The sequence below is a fragment of the Oncorhynchus masou genome, chromosome 31 (genome assembly GCF_036934945.1).
Source record: "Oncorhynchus masou masou isolate Uvic2021 chromosome 31, UVic_Omas_1.1, whole genome shotgun sequence".
In the NCBI taxonomy this organism is placed as follows: Eukaryota; Metazoa; Chordata; class Actinopteri; order Salmoniformes; family Salmonidae; genus Oncorhynchus; species Oncorhynchus masou.
In genome coordinates, this window is record NC_088242.1 from 45,732,880 (window position 1) to 45,755,880 (window position 23,001).

At 45.9% G+C, this 23,001-nt stretch overlaps 1 protein-coding gene across 1 annotated transcript in view; it reads left to right on the forward strand.

Moving 5' to 3' along the window:
- Positions 1 to 354: 354 nt before the first annotated feature.
- The window catches only part of LOC135524011 (helicase SRCAP-like), a 29,814-nt gene continuing 7,167 nt past the window's right edge, over positions 355 to 23,001 (forward strand). Inside the window, exons 1-27 of the mRNA XM_064951117.1 lie at positions 355 to 565; positions 2,313 to 2,387; positions 2,529 to 5,665; positions 7,801 to 8,055; positions 8,217 to 8,402; positions 8,575 to 8,914; positions 10,703 to 10,887; positions 11,059 to 11,137; positions 11,261 to 11,350; positions 11,546 to 11,722; positions 11,958 to 12,169; positions 13,446 to 13,623; positions 13,731 to 13,867; positions 14,274 to 14,443; positions 14,744 to 14,936; positions 15,153 to 15,289; positions 15,557 to 15,743; positions 15,850 to 16,177; positions 16,432 to 16,653; positions 16,827 to 16,991; positions 17,157 to 17,318; positions 17,448 to 17,954; positions 18,037 to 18,179; positions 19,436 to 19,746; positions 19,954 to 20,156; positions 22,358 to 22,527; positions 22,764 to 22,960. Coding sequence (XP_064807189.1) covers positions 2,783 to 5,665; positions 7,801 to 8,055; positions 8,217 to 8,402; positions 8,575 to 8,914; positions 10,703 to 10,887; positions 11,059 to 11,137; positions 11,261 to 11,350; positions 11,546 to 11,722; positions 11,958 to 12,169; positions 13,446 to 13,623; positions 13,731 to 13,867; positions 14,274 to 14,443; positions 14,744 to 14,936; positions 15,153 to 15,289; positions 15,557 to 15,743; positions 15,850 to 16,177; positions 16,432 to 16,653; positions 16,827 to 16,991; positions 17,157 to 17,318; positions 17,448 to 17,954; positions 18,037 to 18,179; positions 19,436 to 19,746; positions 19,954 to 20,156; positions 22,358 to 22,527; positions 22,764 to 22,960 — 7,817 coding nt within the window. The 5' untranslated portion in view covers positions 355 to 565; positions 2,313 to 2,387; positions 2,529 to 2,782. The remainder of the gene's footprint in view (positions 566 to 2,312; positions 2,388 to 2,528; positions 5,666 to 7,800; positions 8,056 to 8,216; positions 8,403 to 8,574; positions 8,915 to 10,702; positions 10,888 to 11,058; positions 11,138 to 11,260; positions 11,351 to 11,545; positions 11,723 to 11,957; positions 12,170 to 13,445; positions 13,624 to 13,730; positions 13,868 to 14,273; positions 14,444 to 14,743; positions 14,937 to 15,152; positions 15,290 to 15,556; positions 15,744 to 15,849; positions 16,178 to 16,431; positions 16,654 to 16,826; positions 16,992 to 17,156; positions 17,319 to 17,447; positions 17,955 to 18,036; positions 18,180 to 19,435; positions 19,747 to 19,953; positions 20,157 to 22,357; positions 22,528 to 22,763; positions 22,961 to 23,001) is intronic.

The window sequence follows — 23,001 nt, forward strand, 5'->3', positions numbered from 1 at the left end:
TGGATTTAGTGTGCTATTGAAAGGTTTTTTTTTGTATATTGAGTCCACTTGGGTTAAGTGGAAACCACAAATACACCACAAATAGGTGCCGGAGTAAGAATTGTAAGCTTTTCTATGGATGAGAAACATTTGCAATAACAGGTAAATTAAATCCTAGAGGAGTACATTGAATAAAAATAAAATCTAAACAGATAATGAAAACATTGCCCCCAAATTATCATAGGATTTGCTATAATTTTAACAAAAGCAATAAATGCACCGTTTTACCAATCCCAAAAATTGCAGCGGCGCGCCGTTCAACTTCTCGCGAGATAATACTTTCGTCTGCACTTTGTCAGCAGTGGTTCTCCACCATTTCGCTGCGTCTAAAAGTCTCCTCCCCGCAACCACTAGAACCCGCTCTCTTTCAGTCCGTATTATAACTTCTTCCCACGGACCTACTCCTACCTCGTTGGGTACCGAGAGACAGTTTAGAATATTATCATCTCGGATTGAGTACGATTTTATCCGGATGACGACTACATCAACAAGAATTTTGTAAAAGAAAACTGGTCGGAAATTTCAGGTAGGTGGGAACTTAAGATGGCGGCCACTAGAAGGGGGGCATGGAGGAAGTAGTAGGGGGCACCAGGGGGGCTTGTTCGCGGCGGGACATAACATCCAGTTAATTCTGACAAATATATTTATAAAATTGAGGGTTACGAAAGTTTTCCTTGTCTGCATACTTCACTACAACACATTAAAAAACAGGTGTCAATGACGGCGCAATTACAAAGTTGCTAATTATTTGGCTTGTTTACCTTCCCTGTAACGTTAGACTTCACCTGCAGCCAGAACATGTACTTCTTAGCATCATGGCCAAACAGTGGCTGTGGCATGGAATTGGCCTAATGCAAGCCAATTTAGCTGCGGCGCGAAAAGATTTAGCTAAAACTATCTGTACTAACAAGGCTGCCGCTAACGTTAGCTCTCCACAGAATAAGACGATACAAAATTAACAATGGCAACTTATATTCAGGCGAAGGTGTTTGAGTGTAATCACGTTGGCCATATTGGAACCCAGAATAAAATGGATTTACACTAAATCTACTTGGGATATCACTTCTCAACAGGAAAAGTAAAAAAACAAAACAACTGGAGGACATCTTTTAATTCATAATTAAGTGTGCCTGTGTGGGATCACTCGACCCCCCCCCTTATCCCTCTCGTAATCACTGCTACATTTTAGCGAGAAACATTGCAGGAATAAATTATTTTGTTAGTATTTTAACGTGGTAAATCATTTATATTTACTGACTATATAGCTAAATGTATGATTTCAATGTTTCGTAGTTGTGGTTATTTGACCCCGTGCGATGACGTCACAGGTAATTGTTGGGAAGCGGGGTTTAATTCGACTTTTTAAAACCCCTTTTTCGCTTCAAGCGAATCAGAAATGCATTTATAAAGACCCAGACCATTACATAACTTCGGGTGGGATGGGGCGCGTGCGCACCTAGTTTAAAGTATTGGGAGTATTTGGGCCAACAACGCTCATCTAGATATAAAGGCAAGCTGTATAGGTAGCTAGTCAACATGCTAGCCATGTAGTTAGCCAACTAACAACAATAGTACCTAACTAGCTAAATCAACAGTTATTGAAACGATACCACCCGAAGAGCGCACGAAAACATTGAGCGTACGAGTGTTACGTTGCTTCTGGAACACCTACATGTCCCCGCTGCACATGCCATGTCCAGATTATTATAAACTACAATACATTTCATTTGCAACAGTGTAATACTGTTGATTTGAATGGCTGGAGGCCCTTTCGTCAATTTGTGCCTGTAGCAATATGTTTGATAATGCCACATATCAGGGAAAAGGTCAGGGGCTACAATTGTATAAACCTAACAAAGTTGCTTTTGTTTTTTTATTAAGTCATTCTAGAGATTGTATTAAATATTTGATTCCAAGTAAAGCATATATTGCATTTGCTAGCAAGTAGTCGCTAAATCGAAACACATATGCAAAAGTCTGTTGGAAAATGTTGTGAACTATGCCTCAAACACCTCACCTGCCTATATAATACAATGTTTGTTACACTGTACACTATTCATGAATCAATGTTGCCACCCTCATTCATTGGCCAGTATTGTGCAGTTTTGGAACTCTTCAGATAAAGGGGAAAGGGGATGCCTAGCCAGTTGCACACATGGACCAGAGTAGAACAATAATTTGTGGTTCTATGATTCTATGGAATTGAAAATTGTATTATAGTCCAGAGAACAGTGGCATTGATCATTTTACTTACCGATTGTCTTTTTATTCAGAATATGTGGACGGGACCTTAATCAGCATCCTGGAAGTGGAAAGCACGGAAGCGCTGTGTCCCACACCACAGACAGGTGATAAGTTCTTCCTTAACCAGGGACATTGACTAGTTAGACAAATTGGTCTTTGCTGGATACTTATTGAAATATTTGTCTATAAATGCATGTACTGTACTTCTATCCGTCAACTGAACTACATCCTCTCACTGCTTCCAGGTGCAGTGTGTAGCCGGAGCAGCACAGAGGGAGGAAGCTCTGGGGAGGAGGAGGTGCAGCAGCGCACCCCTCCGGCTGTGGATGTGCTGGGTGACAACCCCCAGGCTGCGCAAAATGTGGCCGCTGCCCCTCTCCCACCACTGGATAACACGACCACGTCACACCCTGAAAGACACGGACGCGTCAGTGAAAATAACACACCCACAGAGACTCATCCCAACGACAACACTAAGGACAGCCTTGAAAGAGGGGCAATGTCAGATAGTGGTGGTGGTGGAAGATTGGGCCCGTTGCACCCCAAGGACCCGAGTCTCTCTACAAAGTCCCATTCAGACAGGCTCTCTGACACACAGACAGACGGAACAGGCCAATATTCGCATTATGTGTCACAAACTGATAACAGCAGCCACACAGACAGACAAACGAGTGCTGCTGGACCAGGCCAGGCTTTGCATCAGAGAGTTGCAGGTGGACTGGTGGTCATCAGTGGGACAGAAAAGGGCCAGCCTCTCCCAGAGAAATTGGAATATAAACAAGAGACTGGAATCGAGGAACTTGGCAGAGAACACCCAGCTAGAAACCTTCCCTCTAAATCCTGTTCAACAGTGTCCCCACTTCCCCTCAGCCCAAATAAAGATACAGTCCCAGACCACAACGAAGACCGAGGGATGGAGCAGTCTCAAACAACCCTGTCGACTCAGGCAAATCAGGCCAGCCACATACCTCTGTCTGAAGTCAAAGAGCATGCAGGCATTCTGCAAAATTCTGAGCAGCCTATCCCCCCATTGCTCATCACTGACAACCGTAAGAAGAAACAAACAGACCTCTCCACAGAACCTAAAATCATGCAGAACTCGAATTACGGCCAAGAAGAGATACAGGGAGCTAATGCGGTGGATCAGGGACCACAAGAATCTGAGAGATCTACAGAACCGTCTGAGAGTAGACACGTCACACTTGGGAGTTCACAAATGCTACTCCCAGACCCACCAACTGACATATCCGGGACCCCACAGTCAAGAGAAACATACTCTGGTCTTGTCCCTTACACGCCCCCTGGCAGTGGTAATTCCACCCCAGACTACACAACTGACAGACAGAGTGAGAGCGATATCCAGACAAATCCCCCTCTCCCAACAGAAGAACAGATTGAGACTAACAGGGCAAAGGAGACTGAAATGGCGAAGCACTCACCCAACTTTACAATCCAGTCACAAAGCTCTTTTCTACAGGAGACAACAGCAGCAACCCCTCCTATCCACGACCTCCCCAGTACAGAAATAGACTTAATGCAGACAGAACAATCTATTGAAGTTCAGATGTCTAATCCTGACCACAAAACCAGGATGGAGACTCCACTGGTCTCTGAGCTCGTGCTGTCAGCTGATGCTCAAGGAGCTGTGTTTCATGGAGGAGAGACCAGCCTGGAGTTGCCTGAGGAGGTGCAGGTGGATCAGTGTGTCCTCCTGGAAGAACATCTTGTCAGTGGTGATACTGCTGTTATTGAATTAACCTCTGAATATTCTGACAGAGAAACAAAGTCGTTTATTGAAGGGACCCATTTGGATATCGAAATGGACCCACTGGCTGCAGGAGAATTTGAGATTTATAGCTTTGTGGAGGAGGAGATTGCGATAGAAGTTGTTGGAGAGAGACCGTCCCTCTCCCCAAGCTACGAAGTAAACTTATTCACCCCACTCATGGATCACTCTGAGAATTGTACAGCCAGTGAGGGACGAGAAATATGCCTGCTATCTCACCCTCAAGCGAGTAATGACAATGATCAAGTCATTATCCAGCATCGAAATGACTTTACCCCTAGTCTCTCCATACAAGATGTAGAGATGACTGATGAAGGGCAGAATTTTGAGCCCAAAAACACAACTACTGAAATTGACAATACTGTGTTGGAAGATTCAAGTGAGGTTTGTGTAGTCCAAACTGTCCCAGTATCAGATACTCCAGATGGACAGGCGGACACCTTTACACAAGCTGTATTACCTTGTCTGGAGACCAGCACAGCTGTTTCAGACAATAGAGGGGTGAGCATGTCCCCAGCCACATTACTGAGTGACACACAAACGCTGCCAGGGGAAACGGAAGTGAGAGCAATGGCCAGTACATCTTCTCTTGTCTCCCCAATGGATGAATTAACAGAGGGGGTTGTTGTACAGTCAAACAGTCAACACAGTATTGAGGTCCTCTCGTCCCCAATTACCATACACTTGCCAGAGGGTAGAAAGCAGAATTGTCCTCTAAAAAAGGTACCTGTAGCCACCTTACAAAATACTACAGAACCCAGGTCCTGTGTTTCTTCTCATGAAGGGACCAAGTATCCACAGCCCTGTCCAACACTGACAGAAACCCCAGTGGAGACCCAGCAGGATGTTTATCGTACCGTTAATGTGACAGCAACCGAGGTCAACCCAGAGGCTTCCCGGTCCACACTCTCTTCTGGCATCATTGACCCAAAACTCCTCCTACTAAAGCGTGGGGACACCCCTCTCCTCAAACATCCTCCCTCCTTATTGTTGGGGGTATCTAGGCAGCAGAGCAGCAGCCTGTTGCAGGCTAGCACTAGCAGCTTCAGCTGTGGCTCAGACACAGCACCTGTATTAGAGTGCCTTCCAAAAGCTGTGTCAGTCGCTGTGCCTATGCCTGTAAGCAGTCATAGAGACCAGACAGAGTCCTCTGTCAAGAGAGAACCCACAGCAGCACCTCCTGCTATTCCCGCTACAAACACCCCAACCCAGTCCCGTATGACCCCTCCATCTACTCCCACACCATGCAAATCTGACAAAGAGGCCTTAACTCCAATCAAAACATCCACAGGCAAAGCAGTGACTGTGTCTCAAACCCTAAACCCTCCGAATATCATCAATGCGTCTTCCAAGCCCCTCTCTGCCCCCAAGTTGCCCTCAACATCAGGCAATGTGAGGAGGAGTAAACTCTCCAGTTCCTCCAGTGATGGGAGCCAGTCCGGACCACCGCCTGTCATCCGGCCACGGCTAGCCGGTGTGAAGGCCCCAGGGCTCAGCAGCCCCACAGAGGAGAGCAGTGATGAGGAGGCTGACCTGGCAGTGGAGGCCCAGGCTAGCCGCAGGAGCATGGTCAACCCCAGCCCAGCAGTGAGCAAGGTATGCCCCAAAATGGCTTTCTGTGTAGCTTAGCAGTTTTCTTCAGATGTGCTGCCAAATCAGCGATTATATGTATCAACAGAGACCATTCTTTTAGCAGGAAAGATGGGCTAATGTTTGCTCTGACAGTTTTCTTAAGCAGCATACAATAAACATTTTGCTACTGTGTGAATAGTTGTTTATTATGCTTATAATGAAGGCATAATGTGTTTAAATGCAATTCTGTGATATTCAATTCAGCAAAAACTGAAATGGAGATATATAAATCAAATTTAGATTTTATTTGTCACGTGCCGAATACAACAAGTGGTATATCTAGCCTTACCATGAAATGCTTACTTACAAGTCCTTAACCAGCAATGCTGTTTTAAGTAAAATAAATACATAAAACAACACAATAAAATAACAATAACGAGGCTACATACAGGGGGTACCGGTACCGAGTCAATGTGCGGGGTACAGGTTAGTCGAGGTAATATGTACAGTATCAGCCAAAAGTTTGGACACACCTACTCATTCATGGTTTTTGCTTTATTTGAACTTTTTTTTATCATAACTAAGAAATAACACATGGAATCATGTAGTAACCCAAAAGTGTTAAACAAATCATAATATTTGAGATTCTTCAAAGTAGCCACCCTTTGCCTTGATGACAGCTTTGCACACTTTCGGCGTTCCAAAAGGTGTGTCCTAACTTTTGACTGGTACTGTACATGTAGGTAGGGTTAAAGTGACTTTGCATAGATAATAAGCAGCGAGTATCAGCAACGTACAAAAAAAAAAGAGATGGTCAATGCAAATAGTCCAGGTAGCCATTTGAAGAACCTTTCAGCAGTGTTATGGCTTGTGGGTAGAAGCTGTTAAGGAGCCTTTTGACCTAGTACCGGTACTGCTTGCTGTGCAGTAGCAGAACATAAACTCCCTTTTCAGTTTTGAAGACTTTGGAACTTGATGGCTATGGTTAATTAAATGTAGAAAAATGTAGCTGGCTGTGTCGGTGCTGCAATATCCACTATATATACAAAGTATGTGGACACCCCTTCAAATGAGTGGATTCGGCTATTTCAGCCACACCATAATATTAAGCACACTGCCATGCAATCCATAGACAAACATTGGCCTTACTGAAGAGCTCAATGACTTTCAATGTGGCACTGTCATAGGATCCCACCTTTCCAACAAGTCAGTTCGGCAAATTCTGCCCTGCTTGAGCTGCCCCGGTCAACTGTAAGTTATTTTATTGTGGAGTGGAAATGTCTAGGAGTAACTGGCTGAGCTGCGAAGTGGTAGGCCATACAAGTTGACAGAACGGGGCCGCTGAGTGCTGAAATTCTGTCCTCGGTTGCTCTGGAAGCAACGTCACACACTAACTGTTTGTCGGGAGCTTCATGAAATGGGTTTCCATGGCCGAGCAGCCGCACACAAGCCTAAGATCACCATGTGCAATGCCAAGTGTAAGCTGGAGTGATGTAAAGTTCGCCACCATTGGGCTCTGGAGCAGTGGAAATGTGTTCTCTGGAGTGATGAATCGTGCTTCACCATCTGGCAGTCTGACAGACAAATCAGGGTTTGGCGGATGCCAGGAAAACGCTTTCAGCGTGTTTTCACTGTTTTCCAATTATAGCATTTCATTCTCAGTTTTCAAAATTGTTTCTCCATTTGTTTCATGCAGTGATCTTTCATATGCAGTGTTCTGCTTTAGTGATTAAGTTGGCCACGTTTTAAGCAATGTATGTTTTCCAGCATGAGCAGAGACAGAGCAGGCCAGACAAAGGCCCTTTTCTCAAAGGTAAGTGGTGGGTGTCAGACGCTCCGATAGTTCACATTTGCAGGATGCTCGCTGATCACTGAATGATTACATGAGATTGCAGTGTACACAACCTGCTAAGTTTGTATTGGTGTAAGCTACAGAATAGTAAACTTTTTTTGTTTTGTTTTCAATGCAGCATGTGATTTCTTGAGGTATAGCCTACGGTATCAAAGAGAATTGTTGATAGCTTGATATACAACATGTTTGAGACAGATTTAGCTGTGATATCTATGCATGTTTGTTCCTACTGGAACAGAGGCAATCTTGTTATGGTCCTGCTCAAAAGTCCTCATTTCCTTCTCGCTGCCTTTCCCTTCGTTTCCAGGTACGCCAGTGGATAGCAGACAGGGTCACGCAAAGTTTGTCACCCGCCTCCTCATCCACTTCATCCCCCTCTCCCGGCCTATCACATTTCATTGACTGGACTCCCAGCACTACTCCCCTCATTCTCCGAGGTGCCCAGGGCAGGTTCCTCTCTCCGCCCTCTATTGGCCCAGGAGGCTCCTCCCCATCGGACCCTGTCACTACCCATCGACCCCGCATGGAGCGTCACGCAGACATGGCTGAACTCGCCAAACACGTGAGTTAGTGTTCTGATTTGGACCAGGTCTCCTGCTCATCCTTCTGACCTTTGTTCCAAATTGTCAACTGTGAATAGTGTTTCACTTAATAAACTGTCTAGACTGGAACAATCTGAGTTGCTTTATTTCTATAATTCCGGATGTGAACTATGTGTTGTAGGAGGCGGAGATAGAGGGCAGGACCGTAGCGTTGAAGAGGGAAGGCTTTTGGTCTGTGAAGCGACTGACCCGCCTGACGGAGCCGGTCCGGCCCAAGGTTCACTGGGAATACCTGTGTGAGGAGATGCAGTGGCTCTCGGCCGACTTTGCCCAGGAGAGGAGGTGGAAGAGAGGGGTCGCCAGGAAGGTAAGAAACCCTCTTATATCACTTTTATTTTACACCACTTGGCATCCCTCCAAAGTGGCATCCATATTGCAGAGAGATTGGTATTACCTATTGTTTGCTTAACCACTGCCATGATTTCAGGTTAGGTCCAACAAGTTAAAAATAACTCAATTAGATATGCATGTTTCTCCAGGTGGTGCGGATGGTGATGCGACATCACGAGGAGCTGCGGCAGAAGGAGGAGAAGGCCAAGAGGGATGAGCATGCCAAAATCAGACGAGTCGCCTCTAACATAGCCAAGGAGGTCCGGGCCTTCTGGAGCAGTGTTGAGAAGGTGGTGCAGTACAAGCAGCAGTCCCGGTTAGAGGAGAAGAGGAAGAAGGCTCTGGACCTCCAGCTGGACTTCATCGTGGGCCAGACAGAGAAATACTCTGACCTCCTCAGTCAGGCCCTGGAAACGGCACCGGCTGGGAACCGTGAACCTGCACCCTCACCACCCAAAAAATCTCTTCCACTTGTTGTGGATGAAGATGGTGAGAACTGTTTCTTTGCTAATTGTTTCTTGAGTATCCATATTGCCACCATTCAGGCTCTCTAGTTATACCAGTGGAGGCTGCTGAGGGGAGGATGGCTCATAATAATGGCTGGAATGGAGTGAATGGAATGGTATCAAAAGCATGAAAACCATGTTTTTGATACCATTCAACTAACTCAATTCCGGACATTATTATGAGCCGTCCTCCCCTCTTCAGCCTCCACTGGTATAACTAGAGAACCATGAATAATTTACAACATAAGGAGGTCGTTGTAGCCACTGCTCTTACTTCAGCTGATGTATTGTGCATCCTGGTGCAAAATGCCACGTTGGTGATGGATGTGTTGCTTTGAGACTTTGTGAAAAGCGCTGTTTTAAAATGCAATTAATTGCTATTGTTGACCCAAAGCATCTTCTGTAAGATTCAGTTGCTAAGGTGTACACTAGTACTCTTCAGTGTGCCTCTGTTTAGTCTCTATTAGCAACTGTCAGACTCAGTGACGCTAGTCCAGCGACCCCCGCCCGGAAATCTAATTAGCATTTTTTTAATCCCCCCCTTTTTTTTTTTTTTTTTTATCTGTCAATTTTAAGCTAGAGATATTTGTTTTGCATTGGATGTGTCTCAATGACCCCACTGTAGAAAGAGGAGACTCGTGAACACGTACAGTGCATTCAGAAAGTATTCAGACCCCTTGAATTGTCCACGTTTTTTTGGTACGTCTCAGCCTTATTCTAAAATTGATCCATCTGCACACAATACCACATAATTACAAAGCAAAAAACGGTTTTTAGACATTTTTGCAAAAGTATAAAAAAAAAAACAGACCTTCAAACCCTTTACTCAGTACTTTGTTGAAGCTCTTTTAGCAGCAATTACAGCCTTGAGTCTTCTTGGGTATGACGCTACAAGCTTGGCACACCTGTATTTGGGGAGTTTCTCCCATTCTTCTCTGCAGATCCTCTCAAGCTCTGTCAGACAATGATCCAAAATACACAATCAAGTCAACGTTAAAAAGCAACAAATTTGAAGTTTTGGTCCAGACCTAATCCCAATTGAGATGTTGTGGCAGGACTTGAAACGAGCAGATCATGCTCGAAAACTCCCAAATGTCACTAAGTGAAAGCAATTCTGCATGGAAGAGTGGGCCAAAAATCCTCCACAGCGACATGAGAGGCTGATCAACAACTATAGAAAGTGTTTGGTTGGAGTCATTGCAGCTAAAGGTGTCACTACCAGTTATTGAGTATAAAGGGGCAATTAATTAGTATGTAATTGTTGTGTTATTTGTTCACTCTGGTTGCCCTTTAATATTAGGTTTTGGTTGAAGATCTGATAACATTCAGTATTAAAAAAAAATATGCAAAAGTAGAGCCAATTCTTCTAAAAGGGGCAAATACTTTTTCACAGCACTGTAGCTCAGTAGAACCCACCCCGGTTTAGACCGGGCTTAGACTCTTACGGGTTAAAGTGCAAAACTGATTCTCAGCGTAATTCCGCTATGTTGGAATTGCCCAAGGCAAAAGGACCGTCATCTCCTGCCTTCAATTTCGGACTAGAAACGATGCAATTGTTGCATCTCTGAAGTGCAGTGACATTCCAGTCATCAGATGTGACTTAGTAGTTAGCATAATGGAAGCGAAGCTTTGCCAGAGATTGGAGACTGTTCAATGCTGTTCAAATAAGCATGATGCAGTGTCCTGCAGAGTTTCTTGCCCAGGTGCCTTAACAGACTGGCCAATTGGAGACCAGGTTTAACGTTCTTCTCTTCCTTCGTTCCGTCTGCAGACAGAGACTTTGAGCCTCCGTGTGGTGGTGAGGAGGAGGAGGATGATGAGGAGACCATCGAAGTGGAGGAGGAACAGGATGGGAATGACCCTGAGACCCAGAGGAGGGAGATTGAGCTGCTAAGACAGGAGGGGACCATGTCCCTGGCAGAGCTGCTCAGCACCCTCAAACGGCCCCTTTCACAGGTGGGTACCATTGACACAGGAGACTGGGCAGAGCCCCTCACTCAAACACATGCGTACTGCATTCCCATGCCCTTCCTTTGTATAAGCTGGTGCCCATTAATCTAATTGTTCATACTTTAAAATGTTGTAAATGTTGTTATTTGGTGGAGACTGCCTTTGTTCCTTCCACAGGACTCGGAAGAAGAGTGCTCAGAAAATTCGTCCACAACAGTGGACGAAGACGCAGAGTTCACAGCCAACGAAGAGGATGGTAAGTGAGGCCTTGTTATCCAATTGCAGTGAATGTTATATGCACGTAAAGTATCTCACTTGTCAGTATATTGACTTGGTTGTGAGTATTGTGTAATTATTTGTCCCTGTCTGTGGTGCTCAGCTGAAGATGAGGAGGACACCATCGCAGCCCAAGAGGTGGTGGAGGGGGAAGCAGATCACGCGGGCGAGCTGGATGACTTGGCCAAAGAAGGTAACCTCCCACACTACTAAAATAGTATAACAGCTGTATCTGCTGCACAGATGTTGAGTCCAATGTGCTGTCTAGTTGTTTTTAAGCTATTGTCATTACAAGCTCCACAAGTCACTTTTCTACTCCTTTCTGTTGCCATGATGTCCATTATTCAAGACCATTCTAAACTTAATTTTCTTCCAATTCCCCTCCCAGGTGACATGACTGTGGAGGAGCTGCTGGAGAAGTACAAAGGAGCATATGCCTCTGATTTCGAGGAGCCCTCGGCATCCGCCTCTCCTGCCAGCTCCGATGAGTCTGAAAATTCTGTAGACGAGCAAGAGGAGCGCGAGGAAGACAAAAGTGACGTGGAAAGCAACATCACCACCTCAGGTACTGCCCACTGTAACAAAACAGAACATCTTTGCTCTCTAACTTAGTGAAAACTCTACGAAGCTTCACACTGAGCTTTCAGATTGAATTGATACTGTAGATGGACCTACAAACCAAAAACCTACTTTTCCCAGGGCCTTTTACCTTATGGATTTGACTGTCAGGCTAGTGCATTTGTCCTGATTTTATACCATGCTCACTGCATTACCCCTCTTCTCACCTAATCACTCACCAGATAATGAGGACAGTGGTGAGGAAGAGGTCATAGACAATGATGAAGAGGACAGTGATGAAGATGAGTGCGGCGAGGGGATGGAAATCCTGCTGAAGGAGGGTGACCACAGTCCCCCTCTCCCAACCGGCCCGCGGCCCAAGAAGGAGATCAGCCACATTGCTGCTACTGCAGAGAGCCTGCAACCCAAAGGCTACACCCTAGCCACAACCAAGGTGGGTAACCCATGCCCTACAACACTGGCCAGATGATCGAATAAGGATCCTTTGCTATTAGTTTGTAGTTGACTTAAGGGAAAGGTTAATATTGTTCCATTCATTCCGTTCTAGCCATTACAATAAGCCTGTCCTCCAATAGCAAAATACACTACATGACCAAAAGTATGTGGTCACCTGCTTGTCGAACATCTCATTCCAAAATCATGGATGTTAATATGGAGTTGGTTCCATATTTAAAAAAAATGTGCACATTGATAAAATATTCTAAACATAAATACCTTATTTATATAAGTATTCAGATCCTTTTCTATGACACTCAAAATTGAGCTCAGGTGCATCCTTTTTCTATTGATCATCCTTGAGATGTTTCTACAACATGATTGGTAAATTCAATTGATTGGACATGACTTGGAAAGGCACACACCTGTCTATGTAAGGTCCCACAGGTGACAGTGTGTGTCAGAGCAAAAACCAAGCCATGAGGTCGAAGGAATTGTCTGTAGAGCTCTGAGACAGGATTGGGTCTCTGCAGCACTCCACTAATCAGGCCTTTATGGTAGAGTGGCCAGACGGAAGCCACTCCACAGTAAAAGGCACATGACAGCCTGCTTGGAGTTTGCCAAAAGGCACCTAAAGGACTCTCAGACCATGAGAAACAAGATTCTCTGGTCAGATGAAACCAAGATTAAACTCTTTGGCCTGAATGCCAAGCATCATGTCTGGAGGAAAGCTGGCACCATCCCTACGGTGAAGCATGGTGCGTGGCAGCATGCTGTGAGGATGTTTTTCAGCGGGAGGGACTGGGAGACTAGTCAGGATCGAGGGGAAATGTGAACGGAGCGAAGTACAGAGTGATCCTTGATGAAAACCTGCTCCAGAGTGCTCAGGACCTCAGACTGGGGTGAAGGTTCACCTTCCAACAGGACAACGACCCTAAGCATATAGCCAAGACAACATAAGAGTGGCTTCGGGACAAGTCTCTGAATATCCTTGAGTGGCCAAGCCAGAGCCCAGACTTGAACCCGATCTAACATCTCTGGAGAGACCTGAAAATAGGCAGTGCAGATATGCTCCCCATCCAACCTGACAGAGCTTTGAGAGGATCTGCAGAGAAGAATGTAGAGTCAAACCCAAGTACTGAGTAAAGGATCTGAATACTTGTAAATGCTTGTAAATGTAAATGGGATATTAAAGTTGTTTTTTTATATATATACTTTTGCTAACATTTCTAAAAACCTGTTTTTGCTTTATATTGTTTGTTCTTCGTCAATAGGTTAAGACTCCCATTCCGTTCTTGCTGGTGGGCCAGCTGCGTGAGTACCAGCACATCGGCCTGGACTGGCTGGTCACCATGTACGAGAAGAAGCTCAACGGCATCCTGGCTGACGAGATGGGCCTGGGGAAGACCATCCAGACGATCGCCTTGCTAGCTCACCTCGCCTGTGAGAAGGGTAAGACATTGAGTCATTCATACACTAACATTTCAACGTTTTACCAGGACAATAGAAGAGATGTACACAACCTATTTATCGGATACTAAATCAAGTTGGTTGTTCAGGTAACTGGGGGCCCCATCTTATTATCGTGCCAACAAGTGTGATGCTGAATTGGGAGATGGAGCTGAAGCGCTGGTGTCCTGGATTCAAAATCCTCACTTACTACGGCAGTCAGAAGGAGAGGAAACTCAAGAGACAGGTAAACAATCACCAATCGATCAACAATCGTAAATGGATACAAATCGTCACTGGCACTTACGAACTCGGGCCAATCGCTACTCACGATGACCCCTCTCCAGCGCACTCTGTTCTGGGCAGTCCTCTCCATCTTGTTTCACCCTTTGCCGATTTTTCTAATTGTCTGCCTTAAGCTCCTGCCTCCAGGTATTTCTTTGGCAACCTCTTATCCTTTTCCCTTGCGAGTTCCAAAATAATCTTCACTGGCGCTGCCTCATCTCCTTTCTGGTGCTCCGTGTCTCATTCCAACTGAACAAAAAGTCAGCCTTGCATACTGAAGTGGATAAAAGCCCTGGCCCACTTGAAGTGGATCAATTCAAGTGCCAGATCCTTTCGATAAGCTAATAAAAACGTCCTCTTTTTTTCAGGGTTGGACCAAGCCCAACGCCTTCCATGTGTGCATCACCTCCTACAAGCTGGTGCTGCAGGACCACCAGGCCTTCCGTCGCAAGTCCTGGCGCTACCTCATCCTGGATGAGGCCCAGAACATCAAGAACTTCAAGTCCCAGCGCTGGCAGAGCCTGCTCAATTTCAACAGGTCCGCACTAAGGGAGGAGGGAGTAGAAGGTTATAGATGGCCAGTATAACTGTTGCCATTGAACATCATAATCCTAATTTATGAAGGAATAAATAATAATAATAACACAAAGGATTCTTATAGCGTTTTCTAAAAACCTTCAGACAAGTGCTTCCATTTCTCTGCATTCTTCCTTTACTAATATCAGTCAAAATTATGACAACAAAAGCTGAAAGTTCTTTGTCCAGTAGAATACAAAAATCTTTAGTCGCAACCTCTGGTCATTATAACGTCTTCTATGGGTTTTTTTCCTGGCCCCAGTCAGAGGCGCCTGCTCTTGACGGGAACCCCGCTGCAGAACAGCCTAATGGAGCTGTGGTCCCTGATGCACTTCCTCATGCCCCACGTCTTCCAGTCTCACCGGGAGTTTAAGGAGTGGTTCTCCAACCCACTCACCGGCATGATCGAGGGCAGCCAGGAGTACAATGAGGGCCTGGTCAAGAGGTTACATAAGGTAAGAACTCAGGCTGCCATAGATGGAGGAACATGCAGGTGGTCAAGGGGGGGTGAATTGGTCTGAATATTTAGGAGGGTCAAGATTATTTGTTAAATAAGAATGTACAATTTATCACCATGAACTGTTTTAGATGTTTGTGCTCATTTGAGATGTTTTGAAATATATTCTATTCCCTAACCCGACATATCACCACTTTTTGTTTTTCCCTTCCAGGTGCTCAGGCCGTTTCTGTTGAGGAGACTCAAGGTGGATGTGGAGAAGCAGATGCCTAAAAAATATGAGCATGTGGTGCGCTGCCGTCTGTCCAAGAGACAGCGCTTCCTCTACGATGACTTCATGGCACAGGCCTCGTAAGTATCTATAGACAAGGGTGTTACTGGAAGCAAATTAATGCATTGCAGGAGGGCTCATTGGTTTGAAAATCTGCCAGTAATTAGCTAATGACCTGTGCAGTCCTATTTCTAACATTGCCCAGAATGGTTTTACATCTATGATGTTGTACTTTAAACAGCTACTGTTGCTTAGATCATCTACAAGTTAGCATTGTAAAGGAATTCCCCTTTTCTTTTTCGTCATCTCACTGTATTTCTCTCCCTTTCTATCGCTCTCTCTCTTAGCACCCGGGAAACGCTGGCCAGCGGTCACTTCATGTCTGTGATCAACATCTTGATGCAGCTCCGTAAAGTGTGTAACCACCCCAACCTGTTTGACCCGCGGCCCATCCACTCCCCCTTCATCACCAAGCCCATTGTCTTCCACACGGCCTCCCTGGTACAGAGAGCCCTGGAGATCTCCCCATTCAAGGTTAGTGTGTGTGTATGCACATATAAACATTTTAGATGCATATAAAATGCATTTTATATGTATCTAAACCTCCATAACCGAACCCCTCCACTCCTCTGTCCCTCAGCGCGGTGACCTGTCTTTGTTTGACCTGGTGGGTCTAGAGGGCAGCGTGTCCAGGTACAAGGCCGACGTGTTTCTGCCCCGACGGAAGGTCAGCCGCCAGCTGATCCAGGAGGTCATGGAGTCCCCCGACCCTCCTCCCCGCCCCAAACCTGTCCGTATGAAGGTCAACAGGATGTTCCAGCCCTTACCTAAGGCTGATGGTTGCACAGTGCTGGTGGTGAACAACCCTCGGCTCACCTGCCCGGTCACCCCTGCTGCTCAGGCCCCAAGGCCCCGTCTCATCCAGGATGTGACCCCAACCCTCACCCCTTCACCTCTAGTCCAACAAGGTTAGTACTAAATAGCATGGATTTAGAAGTAAATAATACATGAATAGTTGCTGATTTGACATTGAAAAGATCAACACGATCCAAGTGTTTTTTTTTTTTTTCCCCGTTTTTTTTCTTACGGTCCGATTTTAACATTTATTCCGTTCAACGTTTCTTGTGGAAACTTCTACACAGCCAGACAAACTATTGTATTCTACACAACCCGGATCTAAAGTTATCCTGTCTTCTCTTCCCTTGTTTCCATGAACCCTCAGCGGTGTATTCAGTGGCACCCACTGCCCCTTCACGCCCACCTGTGCACCCCAGCGGCCCCTGTGCGGTGGGAACTGTCATAAGGTCTGGCTCTCCAATGCCAGTCTTGGCTGTGCGCTCGCCCACCGCCTCCTGCAACCCCGCCAGCCATTCCACCCCTACTTCCAGCAACGTCATGACCCAACGGGTTCTGCTCAGCCCAGACATGCAGGCCCGACTTCCCTGTGAGTACCTGCCATTCTCTCAAACACTATCGGGCAACCAATGTGTGTGAACAGTGCATAAGAACAAACTGAAAATGCACTGGATTACCTTAAAAAAAAAAAAAAATGTATTCCTACTGGTGATATGACCCTCGTCAGCATTTCTTTAATGACTCTCTCTTTCTCCATCTCAGCTGGGGAGGTAGTGAGTATCGCCCATCTGGCCTCATTGGCTGGGCGTCCTGTGTCGTCGTGCCAGGGCAGTAAGCCTGTTACCTTCCAGCTGCAGGGCAACAAGCTCACCCTGTCTGGAACCCAGCTCCACCAGGTCCCTGTGGCCCCTCCACGCCCAGTACAAGGTCCACTCAGATCCTAACAGTAACTAAAGTATCATATGAATGGCCCATGTCATAAAACTCTAGAATGTGTTGGTATAGGCAGCCATCTTGGTGTTCTATTAAATTTAGTGGTACAGTATCTATCCTATACTGCGCTAACAGGAGTGTCTAAATGGGTTCTTACAGTGGGCTCCGCAGGTAACTTCATGCATCTGGTGACCAGCGGAGGGCAGCACCACCTCATCAGCCAGCCAGCCCAGGTAGCAGTGTTCAGTTCAGCCAACACCCATGCTGCCACCCCCTCTCCCGCAACCTCGGAAGTCCAGCTGCCTCTCAACGCTTCTCAAGGTACAGCAGCGTCCCCCTTCAAGACTACGGTCACTGATCTGATCTTCTCTGGTTAGCCGTCTTTTACCCTGGACTTGTTTTTTAAGCGGTTCATGGATGGTCATGTTCTTACTCGTCTTTTCTCTCCAGTGCCCTCCTCCATGGTGACCAGCTCTGGGATCGTGAAGATCGTGGTACGCCAGTCAAGTAAGGAAGGAGGAGGTGTACCCACCTTGGCAGTGCCCCCTTCTCCACGCGTAGCCCCCCAGGCATCACCCTCCATACACCACCATGCCAATACCAACATTGCTCTGAGATCCCCCCTTGCACATTGCCACCCCGGACACGCCACTGCTCAATACACCCTGGCCCCCCCTAGAACCCCTACGTCGGTCACAATTAGAACCTCTACCCCAGCCCCTCCTCGTATCCCTGCCCCTCCTCGAATCCCTATCCCAGCCCCTCCTCGAACCCCTACTCCTGCCCCCTTTCAGAACCCTACCCCAGCCCCTTCTCGAATTCCTATCCCAGCCCCTCCTCGAACCCCTACTCCTGCACCCCTTCAGAACCCTACCCCAGCCCCCAGTCAGCCTGAGCCCCCTTGCCCAGTGCTGAAGGTAGTAAAGGGGCCAGCAGAAACCAGCACAGAACAGAAAGGTGAGTTGATGAATGCAAGTCATTTGAAAATTGTTTCTGTATTTACAATCCCTGTATTGAACAAGTCACTTCTCCTCTCTAGCTCGTCTGAATTCTTTGTCAACACGTGAGGAGAGCAGCGACACTAAATCAGCCGTTCCTAAATCAGGGTCCCATGTTGGTGGATTTGTCCCCCCTCGACCTCGGGCACAACCTCGCCCACATCCTCGCTCCCCCTTCTACATGGTACTTCCACTACATCCGCTTTTTTCTTTTTCCCCCCTTGCTACTTGTTTAAATCACCATGTTGGTAGTAATGAGGTTGTCATATTTTCTAGCATATCCCACAGTAGTACCTTCTTGAGTTATGTCAGTCATCAGTCCACAGCATAATTCTTAAACTGACTCCTGTCATGTTCCTTTAAAGAGACTTCATAACTTTTTTGTATATTTTTTGACAATGCTGTGCCGATCTGATCCCGCCTCCCACTTTAACCTTGCAACCTCATTGGACATCATTCCCACTGCCAGTCAACATTGGGTGAGTTAGTTTTGCATGGCCTGGTGCTGGCACTGGGCCATGTAAAACTAACTCGCCCAATGTCCCTCAAAGTTTGGTTGTGGCTAATTCCTTGTTGTAGTATGGCAAGAAAGCAATTGTGAGGAAGTAATTGTATACTTATGGAAAAGTTATAGCTTACTTATGTTTGCATCAAATGTCCTACTCCTTGAAAGTTGTGTAATAATTTATATATTGCATTTGCGTACGTGATAAATTATGATTGCTGAAAATCAACTGCAGTGTTGGATTGTTGCATATCATGGAATGAATACCTGTCTGCATGTTTATAAGGACAGATGGCATGGAATTATTTGATTTGGATGGATGGTTGTAAAACAGAAAGGTACTTTATTTATTTTTTGAAGGAGGTGAAATTTGCAGTATACATTTCTCGAGAGTTGTGTTTGTGCCTGTGATTCCCGCAATATATTCCACAATTCAAACAAAATATACAGGCGGCAGCATTTAGGAGACACATGGTGTTTTTGATTAGTTTGACAATTGTCTTCTAATGTATTTGTTTGGCTACATTACCATCAATGGCGCACATCATTTTCTGCTTGGTTTCCAGATAAATGTAGCCTATTGAAAGAGAATGATGCAAGGATGTGATTGAAGTGTTTTTGCTGTGATCAGAATAACTAATGTTAAGTGCATGTAACAAGGCAATCCCACTCATTTCAGTGCGCTCACTCACTACATGAACGAGCGTGTCTCTCATGCACTAAATTATGCCAAGTAAAAATATAATGATTCTGTGCCTTTTGCCGCTGGGAGAGAACTGCAGATGGTTTATTATTCATGTATGAGCCATACATTGACGCGTTGAGTCCAAAACGGGAGGTAAAAAAAAGAACAAGGTTGTTTTCAGTCCTTTGGAGCTCCTCTTTAATTGTTTCTGTCTTATCAACTGACAAACTGTTCCTTTCCTCCCTGTCAGTCATGGCTGGCAGACAGCCGCAAGAAGCAGCGAGACAGCCGCCTGGCCCAAATCATCCGGATCAATGACCTGCACTGCAACGCCAAGCCCGTGTACGGCCATGAGGTGCTGGACTTCCTCACCTTCCTCCCGGGCCCCTGCCCTGCTCCGGCTCCCAGGGCCCTGGGTCAGTGGGGCCGCTCGGGCCACACCGCTTGCTTGTTCGCCCAGTCCAACAGCACCGTGGACTACTGGGACCAAAGCCGCGCCCTGAGGGAGGCCATCCACACCACTGAGGACAGGCTGCAGCTGCTCAAAGATGTGATAGAAAGGTAACAAACTGACTGCTGCTTTCCACTGTCTGGAATCACAAGACAGTCTAGATTTTGGTTCTAGCCCTTCACTAACACCTGTTGAAAAAAACAAAAAAAAACAAATCACCAAGCCCTTCATTAGTTAAATCCGGTGAGTCTGTTTTCAAACACTTTCTGTTTATCTTTCTTGTGATGCCTACCTGATTCTTTTTCCTACTCCTCCAGGTTTACGTTTGTGATTCCACCGGTGGAGGCTCCGACCATCACCATGCACAGCTGCCACCCCCCTCCATCTCTGAGCCACAAGCAGGCCATGTTCACCTCGCTGCTCTCTTCCCAGGTGGCCCCGCTCACACGAAGTCTGCACCGCATCCAGTGCAACATGAGGACCCACTTCCCTGACCTGAGGCTGATCCAGTACGACTGCGGTGAGGCCCCACTCCTCAGACATCACACTTGTTTGTTCTATAGGACTTAACACCCTAGAGTCGATTGACACACCAGTGCGTCAATCTAAAAAAATATAAGAGTTAAAAAATGAACACTCTATGGAAAGGGGAGACTCTAGGGTGGTCTCAAGCGCAAGGGAACTCGTCTGAAGTCGGTACCATTGATGTACCAACTTGTTTGGACGCATCCGAACCGTTTGGTTTACAAACTAATGTAATCCCACTGTGGAACTCGATGGTGTTCTCCGTTATGATCTATGACCCCCCACAATTGTCACGGGACTTGTCTAAAAGTAACCGTTTCAGGTTTTAAAAAATCAATGGCAGTGTGGAGGTAGTTTTGTTCCTACCCTAAAGTGGTTCAAAATGTGTAACAAAATAATATTTATGTATTTTCTGAGCTATCTCATATTTTCTAGATATCGAACAGACACTTCAAAACCTTATTCCTTATGACATTTTTTTACTGTCTTTTTTTGACATTTAAGAATGTGTTTTATTAAATAATTGTTTTCTATTTTTTTGTGGATACCTAAAGGGGTCTTAAAATTCTAAATCAAATGGCTAAATGATCCATCTTAAAACAATTCCATATGTCAGCTTAGAACAATAGTTGGGGCTGGTGCATCCTGTGTAAACACAAACTCACTTTCTTGACAACAAACATGGAGAACTTTGACGAAAGGCTATCAGAACAAGTTCACAAATAAAAATGTCTTTATGATACCTCGTGTAGGGATTTCCAAGACAGGAAAAGGAGTTTGAACTTCTGGAAAGCGATTGGGAGATAATGGGGATAGATGTGGTAAAAGTGGCTGTTCCACTATTGTAAAGTGGCTGTTCCACTGGATGTCAGAAGGTGAATTCACCAATTTGTAAGTCGCTCTGGATAAGAGCGTCTGCTAAATGACTTAAATGTTAATGTTAAATGTTAAAAAGGTCGATGGAATGCAGTGTGGTAGAAAGACGCTGGATTGGCGCACATTCAACAAATCTGATCTAACATAGTTGATATTTCTTAGGTCCGTCATGGTGATTTTGATGTATAGTAACAAACCCACAATGTGGTTAATAAAGTCCGATATGGATATACACTGGAAAACATAACTGAAGTTTTGGTCCCATGTTTCATGAGCTGAAAATAAGATAAAAAATCCCTGAAATTTTCCACACGCACAAAAAGCTTATTTCTCAATTTTGTGCACATTTTATATCCCTGTGAGTGAGCTTTTCTCCTTTGCAAAGATAATCCATCCACCTGGCAGGTGTGGCATATCAAGAAGCTAATTAAACAGCATGATCATTACACAGGTGCACCTTGTGCTGGGGACAATAAAAGGCCACTTTAAATGTGCATGTTTGTCACACAACACATTGCCACAGATGTCTAATGTTTTTGGGAAGCGTGCAATTGGCTCGCTGACTGCAGGAATATCCACCAGAGCTGTAAACACACCTGCCCAGGACCTCCACATCTGTCTTTTTCACCTGTGGGATTGTCTAAGGGGGGCCTATGGCCTATGCCCACCCATGGCTGCACCCCTGCCCAGTCATGTAAAATCCATAGATTTGGGCCTAATGACTGATTTTCCTTAATGAACTGTGAAATCTTTGAAATTGTTGCTTTTTATATTTTTGCTCAGTATGTTTGACTTTTTGCTGCATAACATTTAGAAGTTGTTAGAACTGAATAACTACGAGTGGTGCGGTGCAGACCAATTTATTGTATGCGTATGAAAGCTTGCTAAAAGATCGCAAGATAAATGAATGCTCTGACTTCTGCGGGGGCAGCATTGCAGCAAATGTGGTCAGGCCATTGCAGACATTGGATTGACCATGCAGTCTTTTAGGAAACTTATCTTGTTTTAGCTTGGCATTTGTTGAGGAATTTGAACTCCGACGCCTCCCATCAGTTTGGCTGTGTGTTTGCACACACCATGACACCAAAAGCCACTGTGTTAACTAGAAGTGTTGTTACTTCAATGATGATGAGTCGGAACGGGACACAGTCTCTCTGGGTTCACTGGGTCAGGCTCGGGTTCTGTGTCTCTGGGTTCAGTTCTCCAGAGCAGCGTGTCTTTCAGTTGAAGACAATGAGGCATTTGTCTGAGGGTGGGAAAAGTGCTTTTAACTCAATACAGCCTTTGGACAATAACACTGTGGTGTGTGTGTGTGTGCAGGTAAGCTGCAGACGCTCCACACTCTGCTGCGACGGCTGAAGGAGGGCCAACACCGCGTGCTCATTTTCACCCAGATGACCCGCATGCTGGACGTGCTGGAGCAGTTCCTTGGCTACCATGGGCACATCTACCTTCGCCTGGACGGCAGCACCCGTGTTGAGCAGAGACAGGTGAGTGGCGCTGTGACTCCTGAGCTCTATGGGATTCTGTTGTTGTGTTGGTCTTCAGCAACTGTCAGTAGGAGTCAATTCCATTCCCGAAGGAATTTTCCGTCTATTCGGTTTCTTGTGTTGAATGGAATTGACTCGGAGTTCAACACTGTGCTGAAACTGCGGGTGCTGTCGGTTGAAAACCAAAAACATTTGTTTTCTCCTGTGTCCATCATACATCTTTCTCTCCCTCTCAGTCCCTGATGGATCGCTTCAACGCTGACCGCCGCATCTTCTGCTTCATCCTGTCCACGCGTAGCGGCGGCGTGGGGGTGAACCTCACGGGCGCCGACACGGTGGTGTTCTACGACAGTGACTGGAACCCCACCATGGACGCCCAGGCCCAGGACCGCTGCCACCGCATCGGACAGACCCGCGACGTCCACATCTACAGGTGCCCAGTTGAAACCCTCCCCTGAAAGTCTCCAGAAACAG